Genomic DNA, 17,234 nt, shown 5'->3' on the forward strand with positions numbered 1-17,234 from the left:
ACCTGCCCTGCCACCTTCAACGATTTGTGCACATATGCCCCTAGATCTCTCTGTTCCTGTACTCCTTTTAGAATTGTGCCCTCTAGTTTATATTGCATCTCCTCATTCTTCCTACCGAAATGGATCACTTCACATTTTTCTGCGTTAAATTTCATCTGTCACATGTCCGCCCATGCCACCAGCCTGTCTATATCCTCTTGAAGTCTATCACTCTCCTCCTCACTGTTTACTACCATTCCAAGTTTTGTATCATCTGCAAATTTTGAAATTGTGACCAAGTCATTAATACAGATCAAGAAAAGCAGTGGTCCCAGCACCAGCCCCTGGGGAACACCACTATACACCTCCCTCCAGTCCAAAAAACAACCATTCACTACTACTCTCTGTTTCCTGTTGTCCCTTAGCCAATTCTGCATCAATGCTGCTACTGCCCCCATTATTCCATGGGCCACGATCTTGATAAGCCTGCCATGCGGCACTTTACCAAACGCCTTTTGAAAGTCCATATACACCACATCAACTGCATTGCCTTTATCTACCCTCTCTGTTACCGCATCAAAAAACTCTATTAGGGTTAGTTAAACACGATTTGCCTTTAACAAATCTGTGCTGGCTTTCCCTGATCAATCCACACTCGTCCGACTGACTGTTAATTCTGTTGCTAAAAGTTTCCCCGCCACTGAGGTTAAACCGACTGGCCTATAGTTGCTGGGTTTATCCTTACACTCTTTTTGAACAAGGCTGTAACATTTGAAATTCTCCAGTCCTCTGGCACCACCCCTGTATCTACGGATGTTTGGAAGATTGTGGCCAGTAACTCCGCAATTTCCACCCTTACTTCCCTCAGCAACCTAGGATGCATCCCATCCGGACCGGGTGACTTATCTACTTTAAGTACAGCTAGCCTTTCTAGTACCTTTTGTTTATCAATTTTTAGCCCATCCAGTATCTCAACCATACCTTCCTTTACTGAGACTCTGGCAGCATCATCTTCCTTGGTAAAGACAGATGCAAAGTACTCATTTAGTACCTCAGCCATCCCCTCTGCCTCCATGAGTAGATCTCCTTTACGGTCCCTAATTGGCCCCACCGCTCCTCTTACTACCCGTTTACATGCCTGTACAAGACTTTTGGATTCCCTTTTATGTTGGCTGCCATACTCTCTCTTTGCCCCTCTTATTTCCTTTTTCACTTCCCCTCTGAGCTTTCTATATTCTGCCTGGTTCTCACTTGTGTTATCGACCTGACATCCGTCATACATCCTTTTTTTCCCGTTTCATCTTACTCACTATCACTTACACTGCGAGTAGCAAAAAAAAACAGAATGGTGCTTGGTTCTTAATACAATTCAGGCTCTTCATACGCCACTTTCTATAAGCGGTTCAATGTCCCATATCATCTCAAATCTGCACCTTTCACTTTCTGCTCCAGCCAGAATTGACATAGCTCAAGTCTAGCAATTAATCTAGCTTTCAGCAAGTTATTTAACGCAACATAGGGCTCCCACTACATCTCGTAAAAAGACGGAAAATATCACACACTAGCCAGATTCATACAAGATAAAACAAGTAATCAAATTATTTACAACAAACTTACAATTATAAAGTGCCTTTAACATAGAGCTTCACAGCAAAGTATAAATGACCATTAGAAGGGATGATGATAGAGTTGAACTGGTAGGACTTGAGAAGGTCAATCTTAATAGCAGGGCCTCATTTGAATAAAACTTCCCGGACTCCTGCCTGACATACAGCTGGATTCACTACCTGGCTGACAGGAGGGGGAACACAAATTTGGCCGCAGCAAGGGACCCATGGGAATGGTCCCCAGCAGTTAGTGGGTGAAAGGGGGGGGGGGGGGAAGAATCAGTGCAATCGCATTGAGATCAGGGAAAGGCATGGGAATTCTTTTTATGTGATCGGGAAGAGGCCCAGGGATTCCCTTTACGCGATATGGGGTGACGTGGAGGCGCCTGGGGATTCTCTTTGCGCTTTTGGAGCTGGGAAGGGCTGGGCATTACCTTTTCGCGTTGCGATTGGGCGATGCTGTATCTGAGTATTACCTGGAGATCGCCGGGGTGGGGTGCTTGGGGGAGGGGGGGGCGCGGTGGGGATGCCGGAGCTGGGGAGGGCCAATGACTCTTGAGGAGCCTGCTCCTCCTGGCCCACAAAGGATTCAAAGAGGGGTAAAGTTTAAAAATTTGCCTTGGCCTCTTCTGGCCATTAGGCTCCTCCTGCCGGGCAGCAGACAGTACGGAACTCCCCCTGCGTTGATAAAATTATGTCAAGGCGCAAATTACGTCATCGGGCCGTGACTTTTGACTCTTAAGTAGGCCCCAACCTGTTTTTAGCGGAGCCTTGTCAAAGGCCTGATTCAGCAAATATTATGGCAGCCAGGATCACAGTGGGATTTAAATTATTAGGATTTTAACCCCTCGCCCAATCCTTTCCTGCCCGTTGGTGGGAGGTGGGGGGTTAAAATCGAGGCCATTAAGTCTGGGAATGACAAAAGCGTGGATTATGGTTTCAGCTATAGTGGGAATGAGGTACAATCTTAGGTAGATTATGCTTAGGAGGTAGATGGCCAGGTATGGGGTTTGAAATTCATCTTTGCATCGAACAGGATATCGAGGCTGCAGACCATCTGGTGCAGCCTCAGAAAGCAGTCTGGGAGGGAGATGGAGTCAACTGCAAAGATTTGGATCTTTCAGCAGGGGTCAAATAGGCTTCAGTCTTTCCAGTGTTCAGCTGGAGGAAAAATTCTGGCTCATCTGCAACTTGACAACAGTCATAGAGATGGTTGTGGGCTTGAGGGAAGTGGTGGAGAGGTAAAGTTACATATGCAAACTGACCCATGCTTATGGATGATGTCGGAAAACAGCAACATTTAAGTGAGGAAAAGAACAGGGGCGAACATGGTGATTGCTGGCGATGTGCTGGTACAGATGGGTGGTGTGGGACTACATAAAGGGGAATCCCATGGATGGTGCGACTGTCCTTAATTGAATGTCGGGGAGAAGTCAAAGAACGATAATGCACCACGGTCACAGTCACAGAGGATATCACTGGTGACTTTGTCTAGGCTGGTCTCAATACAGTGGGTGTGCAGAAAGCAGACTGATGGAAGTCATTGGGATTTAAAATTAATTTACAGCAGTGTTGACATAAGGCAAATAGTATACAGCACAATATAAAATGAACATAGAAGAACCTAAAAAAAAAGTCCGCAAGGGGATAATTTACTGTTTGCAAGCTTCAGGCTTCTCCAGTTTAAGAAAAAAGCCCAGAAAATATTTCCTCTATTAGATTGCCCTTCCAGTCTCTCTGTGATTTAGTCTCCTCAACTATCACTGTCTTATGGGGAGAATACAGAAATGTTTATACAGTTCTTGTGTACAGGCAATCATCCAAAAATCCTAAAGTTAAAAGGTCCTCTCTAATCTAAACACCCAATTCTTTTGAAGGTAGGGCAGTCAATCACGATCAAAGTAACAATACTGTTTTGATGTGTGACAGTAGTGCAGAAGGTTAACATTGTCTGAAATATTAGCTGCTTTGACACTTCATTGTTTGAAGACACGTCTATACGTTTCCGGTCAACAATTATTTCCATTATAAATTCCTATTTTCACCTTTATAGTGGAAACTGCCTATGTAAACTTGTCACGCTATAATGCCACCCTCCCTATTGGAGATACCAAAGCAGCAGCAGCACTGGGGATGTAATCATACCATGACAATTCTACATATAGTTTCCATTATAAATATGGACATGGAAATTTATAATGGCAACATAAAAATAAGGACAAAATGCCTGACTTTAAAATGGGAAGTGAATTACATCTATGTGCCCTGATGTAATTATCCCCTGGCCCTCTAACCCTGCTTCACCTGATCTTAACTCCCCATGTGCAATGCCATGTAAGAGTGACTAATGATTGTCTAGAATCATCCAGTCACAATTTAAAGTATACAATCTAACTGACCCTACACAAACTCCAACTCATTGACACTCCCCTTAATCGAACATCGGGGAAAAGCCAAGCAAAGATAATGCACCATAGTCACAGTCACAGAGGATATCACTGGTGACTTTGACAGGGCTGGTCTCGTACAGTCACCTGCATCCAAAAGTGTGATCAAAGAGAGAGGTCTTAAGGAGGCTTTTGAATAGATGTAGCAAGGGGTGAGGATTAGCGAGAGAGTTCCTGATTGTGGGGGCAAAATGGCTGAAAATTCGTGCACTGATGGCAGAATGAAGGGAGGGGGAAAAGCACAGCAAACCAGATTTGGAAAAGACAGAATTTGCATTTATGTAATGGCTTGTCACTGTTCTGTAGGGCACTATCATTGCTGTCCTTATCAACCTGCATTGGCTCCTCATCTTTCTGAGAATCATCTTCAAGATCTTTGTCTACAAATCCTTCACTGACCTCACACTTCCTCACAACTGCAATCTCCTCCAGCCCTGTGTTTTTGCTTGCATCCACACTTCCCTCCAGGCTTCTGAACAGTCAGCTTGATCCAGTTGGTAGCACTCTCACCTTTGAGTCAGAGGGTTATGGGTTCAAGTCCAATTCTAATACCGGAGTGCTTAATCCTAGGCTGCCAATTTAGTGCAGTATTGAGGGAGTGCTGTATTGTCAGAGGCACCATGTTCAAAACAAGATGTTTAACCGAGGCCCCCTCTTCATGATTGGTAAAAAATCCCATTGACATAATTTGAAGAGGAGCAGGGAGTTCTCCTGGTGTCCTGGCCAACATGCATCCCTCAACCAACACCGCCAAAAACAAGACAAAAACAGAAACTGTCATTCATCTCATTTGCTGCAAACAAATAGGTAGCTGGGTTCCCTGCAGAACAGTGATAAGCCATTACATAAATGCAAATTCTGTCTTTTCCAAATCTGGTTTGCTGTGCTTTTCCCCCTCCCTTCATTCTGCCATCAGTGCACGAATTTTCAGCCATTTTGCCCCCACAATCAGGAACTCTCTCGCTAATCCTCACCCCTTGCTACATCTATTCAAAAGCCTCCTTAAGACCTCTCTCTTTGATCACACTTTTGGCCAACCTCCTCTTAATAGCCCTATGCTCCTGCTTGAGCCTGACCCCTAACTGTGAAGTGGCCAGGGACATTTTGTTACATTAAAGAGACTAAATTAATGCAAGTTTCAGTAGTAGTTGTTTCTGTCAGTTGCTAGAGTTACAAACCCATCTTTGCACTAACAGCACTTGTGAAAAATTCATGCACGTGCATTGGCACAACAGCCTGCATTTATACAGCCCCCTTAACTTAATAAAATATCCCAAGGTGCTTCACGTAGGAGACATACAGACTGAGCATTAGAGTTGGCTGAAGGAACCCAAAAGGGTAGGTTTTAAGAGGCAGGGAGGAAAGTAGCCACAGAATCCAAAGAGTGGGGTCAAGACTGCTGAGAGCTCTACCATGAAGTGAGGAACTTCAAATGAGGTGGGGGGGGGGTGCACTGAGTAGGTGGACCATAGGGCATGGACTGGGAAGTAGAGCTGAAGGAGATTGCACAGAGGAGGTGGGAGGACCAGGGAGAGATTTGTAAACTTCAATTTTGACTTGTGTTAAAAAAAGACAAACTACAGCAGAAAGCAAGGACCAATAGGAAATCAGATTCTGTACATCTAGGCATCACCACCACAGTTGTCCACCATGCAGCACCTCCTGAAGGCTGCAACCTTTTCCGAAACCTCTGGCAAAATCATCTTTAACTGTCCACAACAACCCAAGATTGGGAGCTTCCCATTTGGTAAATCGTACAATTGAACCTGTTACGTTTGTAAGGCACCACTAGTTATTTCCTTTGGGCCCAACACCAAAGACCAGTGTCGTAAGTGAGCACACACTCCTTACGAACCACAGTGTGACTTTACATGTACGGTATCTGGTAATGTACCTTTGCCCATAGGTTGAACAGAAACCCTCATTTCTGTGTTTTGTTCATTGAATTGCAGAATAAACACCATTGGACCATGGAACTTAGGCTATAATCTACAAGTCAAATTTATTAAAAATAAGAGGGCAGGAAATCAATGCAACAGATTTTACTCAATTACAAAATTTAAACTTATACCCCTTTAGGTACAAAAGCAACAAAGATGTAACACTTTGGTAACTCAATTGGGACCACTGTCTATAATACAAGACACAACTTTTCATCTCGCCACCACAGAGCCTCCAGCATCCACCTTGATGGACTTAGAAGAACTGGAAACTCACTATCCAAACCATTTCTCACAAACCCTTTGATATTTTATCTGGATACAGAAAATCATGGCATCTTGCACAGTTGAATAAAGGTCACTAAGTTAAAATGATAATTCTTGAACCTCAACTAGATGCTAGACATAAATCTATTTGCATATGTTACCTAGTCCTTTATCTTAAAATTAATTATTTTCAGAACAAAGCTGTGTTAAACTGTTAACTGAAACTTATTTGCATACAAACAATGCATTGTCTCTGTGAATGCTTCCTCCACCATGGCAATTTCTAGTCACCCATGGATTCTACTCCCAACCCACCAAAATTAAATCAGAAGGTCCTCAAATCTCAAATAAATATTAAAAATAGAGACTTGAGGACTTAAACTGCAATGGGTCTCTGTCTGTCTTGCCTATGTGCAACCAAATCAGTGGCACTGTACAATAGTCGACCAATTCTCAAACACAAATACAACATGGGGTACCATTGAGTGTTTTAGTGGTAATTTACTGTTTAGAGCATTACAGAAGTGCACTAAAATGCTCAAAGCTTGTAGACAATGTTTTATTGCACACTTAGATACAAGTTTACATTATTTTGAATAGACCAGATGAAGATAATTACTTCACGAAGCTGGATTACTACTTGAGCCACGTGCAAATTGGCACACGGAGAAACAGATCAGAGTGTTAAATGCGTGGCTCAAAGAGCGGTGTGGGAGACAGGGGTTTCAATTCATGGGGCACTGGCACCAGTACTGGGGAAAGAGGGAGCTGTTCTATTGGGACGGGCTCCACTTAAACTGGGCTGGGACCAGTGTCCCGGCAAATCAAATAACTAGGGCAGTCGATAGAGCTTCAAACTAAAAAGGGGGCAGGAGGTGTCAGGTGAAGGGAAATTTAGAAATCTAAATGAGAAAAGTCAAGGCAACAGAGCAGTGTAGTGATTTGGGTAATGATAAGCAGAGTGTGGCAGGAAGACACAGACAGCTTACCGGTAATAGTGCATCAGCAAATAAAGTCAAAGCAGGAAAAAGTGGTAGAGTCAAAATTAAAGGCTCTTTATCTGAATGTAGGGAGCGTTCGTAACAAGATAGATGAATTAGTTGCACAAATAGAGATAAATGGGTTTGATCTAATAGCCATTACAGAGACATGGTTGCAAAGTGACCAAGATTGGGAACTAAATATTCCAGGGTACATGCATTTAGGAAAGACGAGCAGAATGGAAAAGGAGGGGGTGCAGCCCTAACCATAAAGGATGACATAAGGACAATGGTGAGAAAGGATCTTGTCTCGGAAGATCAGGAAGTAGAATCAGTATGGGTGGAAATAAGAAATAACAAGGGGTAGAAAAACATTGGTGGGAGTAGTTTATTGGCCCCCTAGTAGTAGCTATACCGTTGGACAAATTATTAATCATGAAACAATAGGAGCTTGTAACAAAGGTAATGCAGTAACCATGCGGGACTTTAATCTTCATATAGACTGGACAAATCAAATTAGCAAAGGTAGTCTGGAGGACGAATTCATGGAATGCATTCGAGACAGTTGCCTAAAACAGTACGTCATTGAACCAACCAGGGAACAGGCTATTTTAGATCTTGTATTGTGTAATGAGACAGGATTAATTAGTAATCTTACAATAAAGGATCCCTTGGGGAAGAATGATCATACTATGATGAATTTCACAGAGTTCGAAAGTGACGTAGTTAAATCCGAAACTAGAGTTTTAAACTTAAATAAAGCCAATTACATAGATATGAGGAGCGAGCTGGCTGAGGTAGATTAGGAAATTAGATTAAAGGGTATGATAGTTGATAAGCAATGGCAAACATTTAAAGAAATATTTCAATATTCTCAAAAAAAATATACATTACATTGAGAAATAAAAACTCCACAGGAAAAGTGATCCATCCATCGCTAACTAAAGAAGTTAAGGATAGTATTAGATTAAAAGAAGAGGCCTATAATGTTACAAAGAAGAGTAGTAAGCCTGAGGATTGGGAGAGTTTTAGAAACCAGCAAAGGACAACCAAAAAATTGATAAAATGGGAGTAGACTATGAAAGTAGACTAGCAAGAAATATAAAAACAGATTGTAAGAGCTTCTACAAGTATATAAAAAGGAAGAAAGTAGCAAAAGTAAACGTTGGTCCCTCAGAGGCTGAGGCAGGAGAAATTATAATGGGGAATCAGGAAATGGCAGAGACATTAAATAAATATTTTGTATCTGTCGTCACAATAGAAGACACAAAAAGCATACCAGAAATAGTGGAGAACCAAGGGGCTAATGAGTGAGGAACAAAGTAATTAATATCAGTGGAGAAAAAGTACCCGAGAAACTAATGGGACTAAAAGCCATTAAATTCCCTCGACCTGATGGCCAACATCCGAGGGTTATAAAAGAGGTGGCTGCAGAGATAGTGGATGGATTAGTTATGATCTTCCAGAATTCTCTAGATCCTAGAACGGTCCCAGCGGATTGGAAGATAGAAAATATAACCCCGCTATTCAAGAAAGGAGGGAGAGAGAAAACGGAACTACAGACCAGTTAGCCTAACATCAGTCGTCAGGAAAATGCTGGAATCCATTATTAAGGAAACGGTAACAGGGCACTTAGAAAATCATAACATATGATATGATTAGGCAGAGTCAACATGGATTTATGAAAGGGAATTTGTGTTTGACAAACCTATTAAGAGTTTTTTGAGGATGTAACTAGCAGGGTAGAGAAAGGGGAACCAGTGGATGTAGGATATCTGCATTTTCAAAAGGCATTCAATAAGGTGCCACATAAAAGGTTGTGACGCAAGATAAGGGCTCATGGGGTTGGGGTAACATTAACATGCATAAAGGATTGGTTAACAGACAGAAAAACAGAGTAGGGTTAAAAGGGTCATTTTCAGGTTGGCAGGCTGTAACTAGTGGGGTGCCGCAAGGATCGGTGCTTGGGCCTCAGTTATTTACAATCTATATTAATGACTTAGATGAAGGGACAGAGTGTAATTTATCCAAGTTTGCTGAGGATACAAAGCTAGATGGGAAAGTAAGCTGTGATGAGGACACAAAGAGTCCTCAAAGAGATATAGACAGGTTAAGTTAGTGGGCAAGGTGGTGGCAGATGGAGTATAATGTGGGGAAATGTGAGGTTATTCACTTTGGTAGGAAGAATAGAAAAACAGAATATTTTTTAAAATGGTGAGAAACTATCAAATGTTGATGTTCAGAGGGATTTGGGTGTCCTCATACAAGAAACACAAAAAGTTAACAAGCAGGTTCAGGAAGCAATTAGGAAGGCAAATGGCATGTTGGCCTTTATTGCAAGGGGGTTGGAGTACAAGAGGAAGGAAGTCTTACTACAATTGTACAGGGATTTAGTGAGACCTCACCTGGAGTACTGCGTAGAGTCTTGATCTCCTTATCTAAGGAAGGATATACTTGCCTTGTTGACAGTGCAACGAAGGTTCACTAGATTAATTCATGGGACGAGAGAGTTGTCTTATGAGGAGAGGTTGAGTAAAATGGGCCTATACTATAGAATAAATACTGTGGCTACAAGAGCCGGTCAGAGCCTGGGTATTCTGCAGCGAGAGACTCACCTCCTGACTCCCAAAAGCCTTTCCACCATCTACAATGCACAAGATGGAATATTCTTCACTTGCCTGGATGAGTGCAGTTCCAACAACATTCAAGAAGCTCGACACCATCCAGGACAAAGCAGCCAGCTTGATTGGCACTCCATCCACAACCCTAAACATTCACTCCCTTCATCACCAGCGCACCGTGGCTACAGTGTGTACCATCCACAGGATGCACTGCAGAAACTCGCCAACTCGACAGCACCTCCCGAACCCGCGACCTCTACCACCTAGAAGGACAAGGGCAGCAGGCACATGGGAACAACACTACCTGCACTGTCCCCTTCAAGTCACACACCATCCCGACTTGGAAATATATCGCCGTTCCTTCATCGTCGCTGGGTCAAAATCCTGAAGCTCCCTACCTAACAGCAATGTGGGAGAAACCTTCACCACAAGGACTGCAGCCGTTCAAGGCGGCGGCTCATCACCACCTTCTCAAGGGCAATTGGGGATGGGCAATAAATGCTGGCCTTGCCAGCGACGCCCACATCCCATGAACGAATAAAAAAAAATTCTCTGGAGTTTGAAGAATGAGGGGTGATCTCATTGGAATAAGTGGAACTCACTACCACATGAGGTGGCCTGACAGGGTAGATGCTGAGGGGTTGTTTCCCCTGGCTGGAGAGTCTAGAACTGGAGGGCACAGTCGCAGGATAAGGGGTCGGCCATTTAAGACTGAGGTGAGGAGGAATTTCTTCACTCAGAGGGTTGTGAATCTTTGGAATTCTCTACCCCAGGGGGCTGTGGCTGCTGAGTCGTTGAATATATTCAAAATAGATAGATTTTTGGACTCTAAGGGAATCAAGGGATATGTGGGATTAGGCAGGAAAGTGGCATTGAGGTCGAAGATCAGCCATGATCTGACTGAATGGCGGAGCAGGCTCAAGGGGCTGTACGGCCGACTCCTGCTCCTATTTCTTATATTCTTAAGCTAATGTTTTAGCAATTAGTAGACAGTTTCAATTCTGCTGCTAGCTGTGGCCAGATACCACAAAACAATTGCTTGCTGACAATGAATAGCCTACAATAGGGAAAGTTCATTTTTTCATATTACATAGAATTTACACCACAGAAACAGGCCATTTGCCAGTGTTTATGCACTACATGAGCCTCCTCCTACTCTATTTATTTCATCTTACCCTATCAACATATCCTTCTATTCCTTTCTCCCTCATGTACTTATCTAGATTCCCCTTAAGTGCACCTATGCTATTCGTCTCAAACACTCCATGTGGTAGTGAGTTCCACATTCTCACCACTATCTGAGTAAAAAAGTTCTCCTGAATTCCTTATTGGATTTATTTGCGACTATCTTATATGTATGGGCTCTAGTTTTGGACTCCACCACAAGTGGAAACATCTTCTCTACGTCTACCCTATCGAACCCCTTCATAGTTCAGAACTCTTATCAGGTCACCTCTCAGTCTTTTTTCTAGAGAAAAGGGCCCCAGCCTGTTCAGTCTTTCCAGTTAGTTTTGCCCTCAGTTCTGCTATCATCTTTGTGAATTTTTTTTGCACTTTCTCCAGTGCCTCTGTAACCTTTTTATAATATGGGCACCAGAACTGTGCACAGTACTCTTAAGTGTGATCTAACCAAGGTTCTATACAAGTTTAACATAACTTCTCTGCTTTTGAATTCTATCCCTATGATAGCTCAGTCACATGTACCATTTCAAACAAATATCCATACAAATTCAAAGCCAAAAAATTCTGATTTCTTTTAAAAAGGGGGAAATCCAAACAAAGCAAGTAATTTGATAAATGTTAGTGTTTGGTTTATTTGTCCGTAAATATTAGGGAGGTACACAATTAAAACAAACTTTTTTTAAAATTACCTTTAAAGACTGCCTTTTTGTCACGTAGTTCTCAGAATGCAACAACTTCTCATAATCATTAAATACCTTGAAAGAAAGAAAAATTTAATTTGACCAAATCAGAAATTTAGTTCTTTTGAGAAGTTAAACACTCAAAGTAAACAACAATAAAATCCAAAAGGATTTTTAAACCATGTACCAGAATTGTTTTTGCACTCTTACCAGATCATAGTTCTGTTCTAAAAACTGTCCACACATGACCTTATGTCTGGTAAGCAAGTCCTGTAATTAAAGATTGCAGATGTTAAACCTGGAAAGAAATACATCACTCAAAAGTGTATCTAGCTGGTGGGTTAATACTCTTCAATCCAGCTGCTTTCAAAGATGAAGTCTTAGGCTCTGTGTAGAGATCGGTTCTGTCAGTATGTTACACTTCGGAGTCTAACACCCAAAAAGAACAGACATGACATTCAGATCAAAGACTCTTTTATATCCCTGATATTTTTAACTATTTTCCCTTGGAAAATTCATTGAGGAATTTGGTTCACTGGCAACTGAGGCTCCTCTGTTCAACAGCCACAGCAATAGTATCCCGAGTTTTCAAACCAAACACTGCATTATTTATTAATTTACTTGCAACTTCACAAGCAGAAAAAATGTGACACAAAAATAGCTCAGAGTTATACAATAAAACCAGAGCAATGAGTGGTTAGGAGGAAAAGAAAGAGAGGCAGTTAAAAGCTATTGCAGCCCTACCCAAAACCACCCCACGGCCCTAGAAATAATTATAACCAGAATATTAATTATTGTACAATAAAAAAAAGTCTTTTGGTGCTAACCAAGTGCAGGTGCATTAAACAAACATATCAGTGCTGAATAAACAAAGTCAGTCTTATCTGGGAACTAACCTAGTTAGGTGCCAAGAGATGCTTGTGTCTGCAAGCGTGTTCAGCCAAAAGCGTAGACTGGATGATCCCACTCAATGGCCTCCCGAGGTCCCCATTAACACAGGTGCCAGCAACCAGCCAATTTGGTTCATTTCACGTAACATTAAGATACGGCTGAGTACACTGGATACATCAAAGGCTACAGGCCTCAACAACGTCTTGGCTGTAGTGCTGAAGATCTGGTTGCTCTCCTAGCCATGCTGTTCCAGTGCAGTTATGACACTGCTATCTAACAATGTGGAACATTGCGAAGCCATATTCTGTATATGTTCACATATCACCCAGAGTGATGGGAGAAGTCATCAATGGTGCCAAGAAACAGCACCCACTCATCAATAATCTGCTCAATGATACTCTGTTCTGATTCTGCCAAAACCATTCATTCATTCATTCAGCTCAATACCTCATCAGAAATTTAATCCAGACATGGGCCCCAAGAGCTGAAATGTAAGGAGAGGCTCGACATCAAAGCAGCATTCAGTGAATAGCACCAAAGGTTCTTAGCAAAACTGAGGTCAATGTGGGTCAAAGAGGAAACCCACCAGTAGCTGGAGTCATGCCCAACACACAAGACGATGATTGTGGCTGTCAGAGGCTAATCATCACAGCCCCAGGACATAGCTGCAATAGTTCCTCAGGGCAACTTCAGCTTCTTCATCAATGACCTGGTTCTGTTACTGGACGACTAATCCAGAGAATGCAAGTTCAAATCTCACCGGGATTTGAGAATTTGAGTTCAGTTTAAAAGGTCTGGAAATAAAAAGCTGGTATCAGTAAGTGACCATGAAGCTGTCAGATTGTCGTAAAAACCCTACTGGCTCCCTATGTCCTTCGGGGGAGTATACCTCCCTTGGCTTGTCTGGCCTATACGCGACACCAGTCCTATACCAATGTGGTTGACTCTTAACTGCCCTTTGATGTAGCCTAGCCTCTTAGTTGTATCAAACCGCTCCAAAGAATAACAATAATAAAATCAGACAACTTCCTACCCAACAGCATTGTGGGAGCACCTTCACCACATGGACTGCAGCAATTCAATAAAAAGCCTCTTAATAAAACTTAATTAAAACATTCCCAAGTCAGAAAATGAGCATTTCAGAAATGTTCAAATCCAAATAGATGCACCCAATCTACAAGAGTTACAAAGTGATCATACCTAAATCAAAAAGGAGCCTGGATTATACACCATTTCCACTTCCACACTAGGCTACATTACTAGAACAGTGAGAGCCCTTTCAACTATACTACAAGGCACAGGGAGGGTCTATCAACATGGATGGGAGTCATAACCCCGTACAAGTAGGAGCAGGAGTAAAGCGTGCAAAACATCAGGAATGCAACTGTTAGCATATCTGCACTACAAAAGAATGTACAGTTAAACATGATAAAATGAATGAAGTTGTTAAGAGAAACAATTTACCTTAAATGTAGCAAAGGCATCTGAAGCAATGTCAAATGTTGACATTTCCACATATTTGAAGAAATCCCTAAAATGTTCTGAATAAAGGATTATTTTGGCAAGTGGTTCATGTCTGATGCATTCTCTCAGCATGATACCACAGTTCAAGGCAATCTCTGGTGTTTCATACCTGAACAAAAGAAAATAAATACTTTGGAGGACACTCAAAATACAAATATCAAAGTCTATCTTCATCAGCATCACAGACTAAAGAACAAACTTTAAATATTTAAAAACAACAGGCATGGAAACCCATTAAAGTTTCAGTGGCAAACAATGCTCAGTGACTATATCCCCTGCTTTTTAATTTTCCCTCATGAAACATTCCTAATAATAATTTTCACAAAATAGAGTAGCAGCAAAGATATGAATCAATAAAAACACAGGTCATTATTGATAGCAGGATTTGGGAGGGAATCTGAAAAGAGACAATTACGGATTTTTTTCCCATTTTGCTTCTATCTATAGGGCATGAAGTAAAATGCCAAGAACATCTATCCTTATTATGCATCTAGTGGTCTCAAGTTTTCCCCAACAATAAGCCACAATTAATCCCCATTAGCACAGTAGTTTTTTCTTTATTCCTATAATAGTGATTCTTCAAAATACAGGATCTAGCAGTCGCAGTTACGTGTTAACTATTTTGACTAAAAAGAAATTAGACTTCATAGTTCTAAGTCTCCTTCCATCACCTGTTTTTCTGCCCTGACCTATTTACTTTGGTCAAGCCTTAAAAAAAGTGACTGCTCTGCTTTTCTTTATCAGTTCTGACAAAACACCCAAAACATTAATCTATTGTTTTCCTTTCAGATTCTGATGGACTTTGCTTTTACTTGCAGGTGAAAGTTATACTAGAAGAGTTGCAGGTCAATAACTTGCATTATGCCAATACAGTATTCATAGCACAAGAGCTATGAAACACTTCTATATTGGCTCCAGAATGGGTCAGAAGATAAAATGAAGATTGAAATGCAATATCTGTTTGAAGAAGTCAAAGATACACTTGCTCAAGAGCAAGATTTTAGCCACAGATTTTAGAAAGTTCAAAATATTTTTACACAAATCAAACTGAACATCTACCAAATATCTGCAGTACCAATGTTGCTACAATAGCAGAATTACAAAAAATTAAAAAGCAGTTGTTGAGGAGGCTCAGTATTGAAATGCTTGTAACAGTGTTCACCTAGAGAAGTTAAGCAAAATGCTAACCAACAACTATGGCTGATTTTTGGGCATTTGATCTGGAAGAGTGCAGAGAAACTGGTTCAGTGATACCCAAATTACACCACCAAAGTGGTGTGGAAACCAATGGTAGCGTAAAAGATAAGAGATAGAAGATGGTGCAATCTGATGAAATAACTGAGCGCAGAGTTGTTATTCTATTTGCTAGATATTAAATAATGACATATATGAATGAAACCAATAGGACATAGAAAATCCCATTCTTGCAGAAAATTAAGAGGTGAGAGAGACACCCATGCACACTACCGTCAGAACAGCTGAAACACAAAGGTGCAGACCTGAACTAGGTGGTGAGAATCAGGACAGCCAGATAGTAATCCATTTTTTAAAAAATTGTTGAAAGTTTAAAAAGGTTTGTTTCAGGTCTCGTTGCTTATACAAAAAAAAAATTCAAGAAGGATCTCTGCGGTATTCCAGTATAATGCACCAGATTACATTAGAAAGGAAAAACCCACAAGCCCAAGATGCTATGGTTAATATACATTTATATCATGTGTATTTAAAAGGGCTCGCTATAGAAGGGGGGAAAAAGGCACCATTATGCTTTAAATTATAAAATCCACTCAGCTGAGCATCAGAGCCAATCCTCCTCACTTCCACCATACATAAACACCAACCAAACCAGAAATCCATGCCGTGTATACTATCCCACACACGACCATCTCCATGTTCACCAATCTTCACTGGCACTTCTCCCCCCTCTCTGTGCATCGATTTTTAAAAAAAACTTGTCGTTATTTATAAATTCCACCATGGCCTTGCTCCTCCCTAATATCCAGAAAATCCTGCAGCCCTACATCCCCACTCTCACAACTCTGGCATTTACGCATTTCCTGGCTCTGCTCCATGTCAGTGGCTAGAACCTTCAGCCATCTTGTCCCCACAATAGAATTTCCTTCTTACACCCCTTCACGGTCCTATTTTTCTCTTCACCTTCAAAAGCCTAAAAACCACTTTCTCTTTCACAGCATCTTCAGCTCCCTCCCAAACTCCTGCCCCACTTAGGTCTGATCCACACCCAAAGAAGCACTGTGGAACGCTTGCCACGTTGAAAAGCAGGAGGTAAAATGCAAGCTGTTGAATATGGACCACAAACGTAGCACATTATTCATTACCAATAGCCCCTAAATACATTGAGGTTAATGCATTTGAAATAAAGGTTCTAGGTTTATACTGAAGGTTACTGTCAAGTAAACGACAGAAGGAAAGATGCTTGCTTGTTAAAAAAAATATAAACCATTAAGGATTTAACACTGATCAGAAATGGTGATCCAGACATCATCTGATGTCTTCAGTATTACAGTCCCCATCAATTACACTGTCCCCGTTGATCGCGGACAGCCACCTACATTGGGCAAGTGGCAATAACCATGTCATTACCATAGGCATCAATTAGAAAGGGCTACTTAAACCATATTAAGCACGCTGACTATTTCTGGCAGTCGAAGCAGCTGTTCGCACTTTGTTAAAGTGCGATTACCATTCATTAAGTCCTTTCAGGCAGCCCCACCGCTTTCAGTCACACCCACCCACTGTGGCCTTCAGAACTTCTACAATTGCTACTTACAAAGTGACAAAGGCGAAAGACACCTTCCATCATAGCCTGCTGAAACTTGAGCAGAATTTACCAGTGTTGGTGCAAAGCAGTTTCCTCTGCACAATCGATTCAAACCTAAACCAGAGGTGATGCTGAACAGACCGCTGCGTATTTCAGCACCGTTCAGCTCTTCATAGCTGATGATGGTTCCTCTTGTGTCTTAACTCTTACCCTATCTCTCTCCATCTCTCTCTCCCAGACAGGTTGTCAGTCATTTCCCATGTGAGTAACTGCAATGGGGCATTTAGACAGAATGGGAAGTGGAGAGAAGGAGGATGAAGATTCCCTCAGTGCTTTT

At 41.7% G+C, this 17,234-nt stretch overlaps 1 protein-coding gene across 2 annotated transcripts in view; it reads right to left on the minus strand.

Annotated features, from left to right (window-relative positions):
* The window catches only part of cab39l (calcium binding protein 39-like), a 73,844-nt gene that overhangs the window by 14,332 nt on the left and 42,278 nt on the right, over window positions 1–17,234 (minus strand). For both annotated transcript variants that reach the window (XM_067992594.1, XM_067992592.1), the window contains 3 exons: window positions 14,059–14,227; window positions 11,914–11,973; window positions 11,713–11,778 (listed from right to left, as the gene is read on the minus strand). In XM_067992594.1, coding sequence (XP_067848695.1) covers window positions 11,713–11,778; window positions 11,914–11,973; window positions 14,059–14,227 — 295 coding nt within the window. The remainder of the gene's footprint in view (window positions 1–11,712; window positions 11,779–11,913; window positions 11,974–14,058; window positions 14,228–17,234) is intronic.

Source organism: Heptranchias perlo, chromosome 11 (genome assembly GCF_035084215.1).
Source record: "Heptranchias perlo isolate sHepPer1 chromosome 11, sHepPer1.hap1, whole genome shotgun sequence".
NCBI classification, from domain to species: domain Eukaryota; kingdom Metazoa; phylum Chordata; class Chondrichthyes; order Hexanchiformes; family Hexanchidae; genus Heptranchias; species Heptranchias perlo.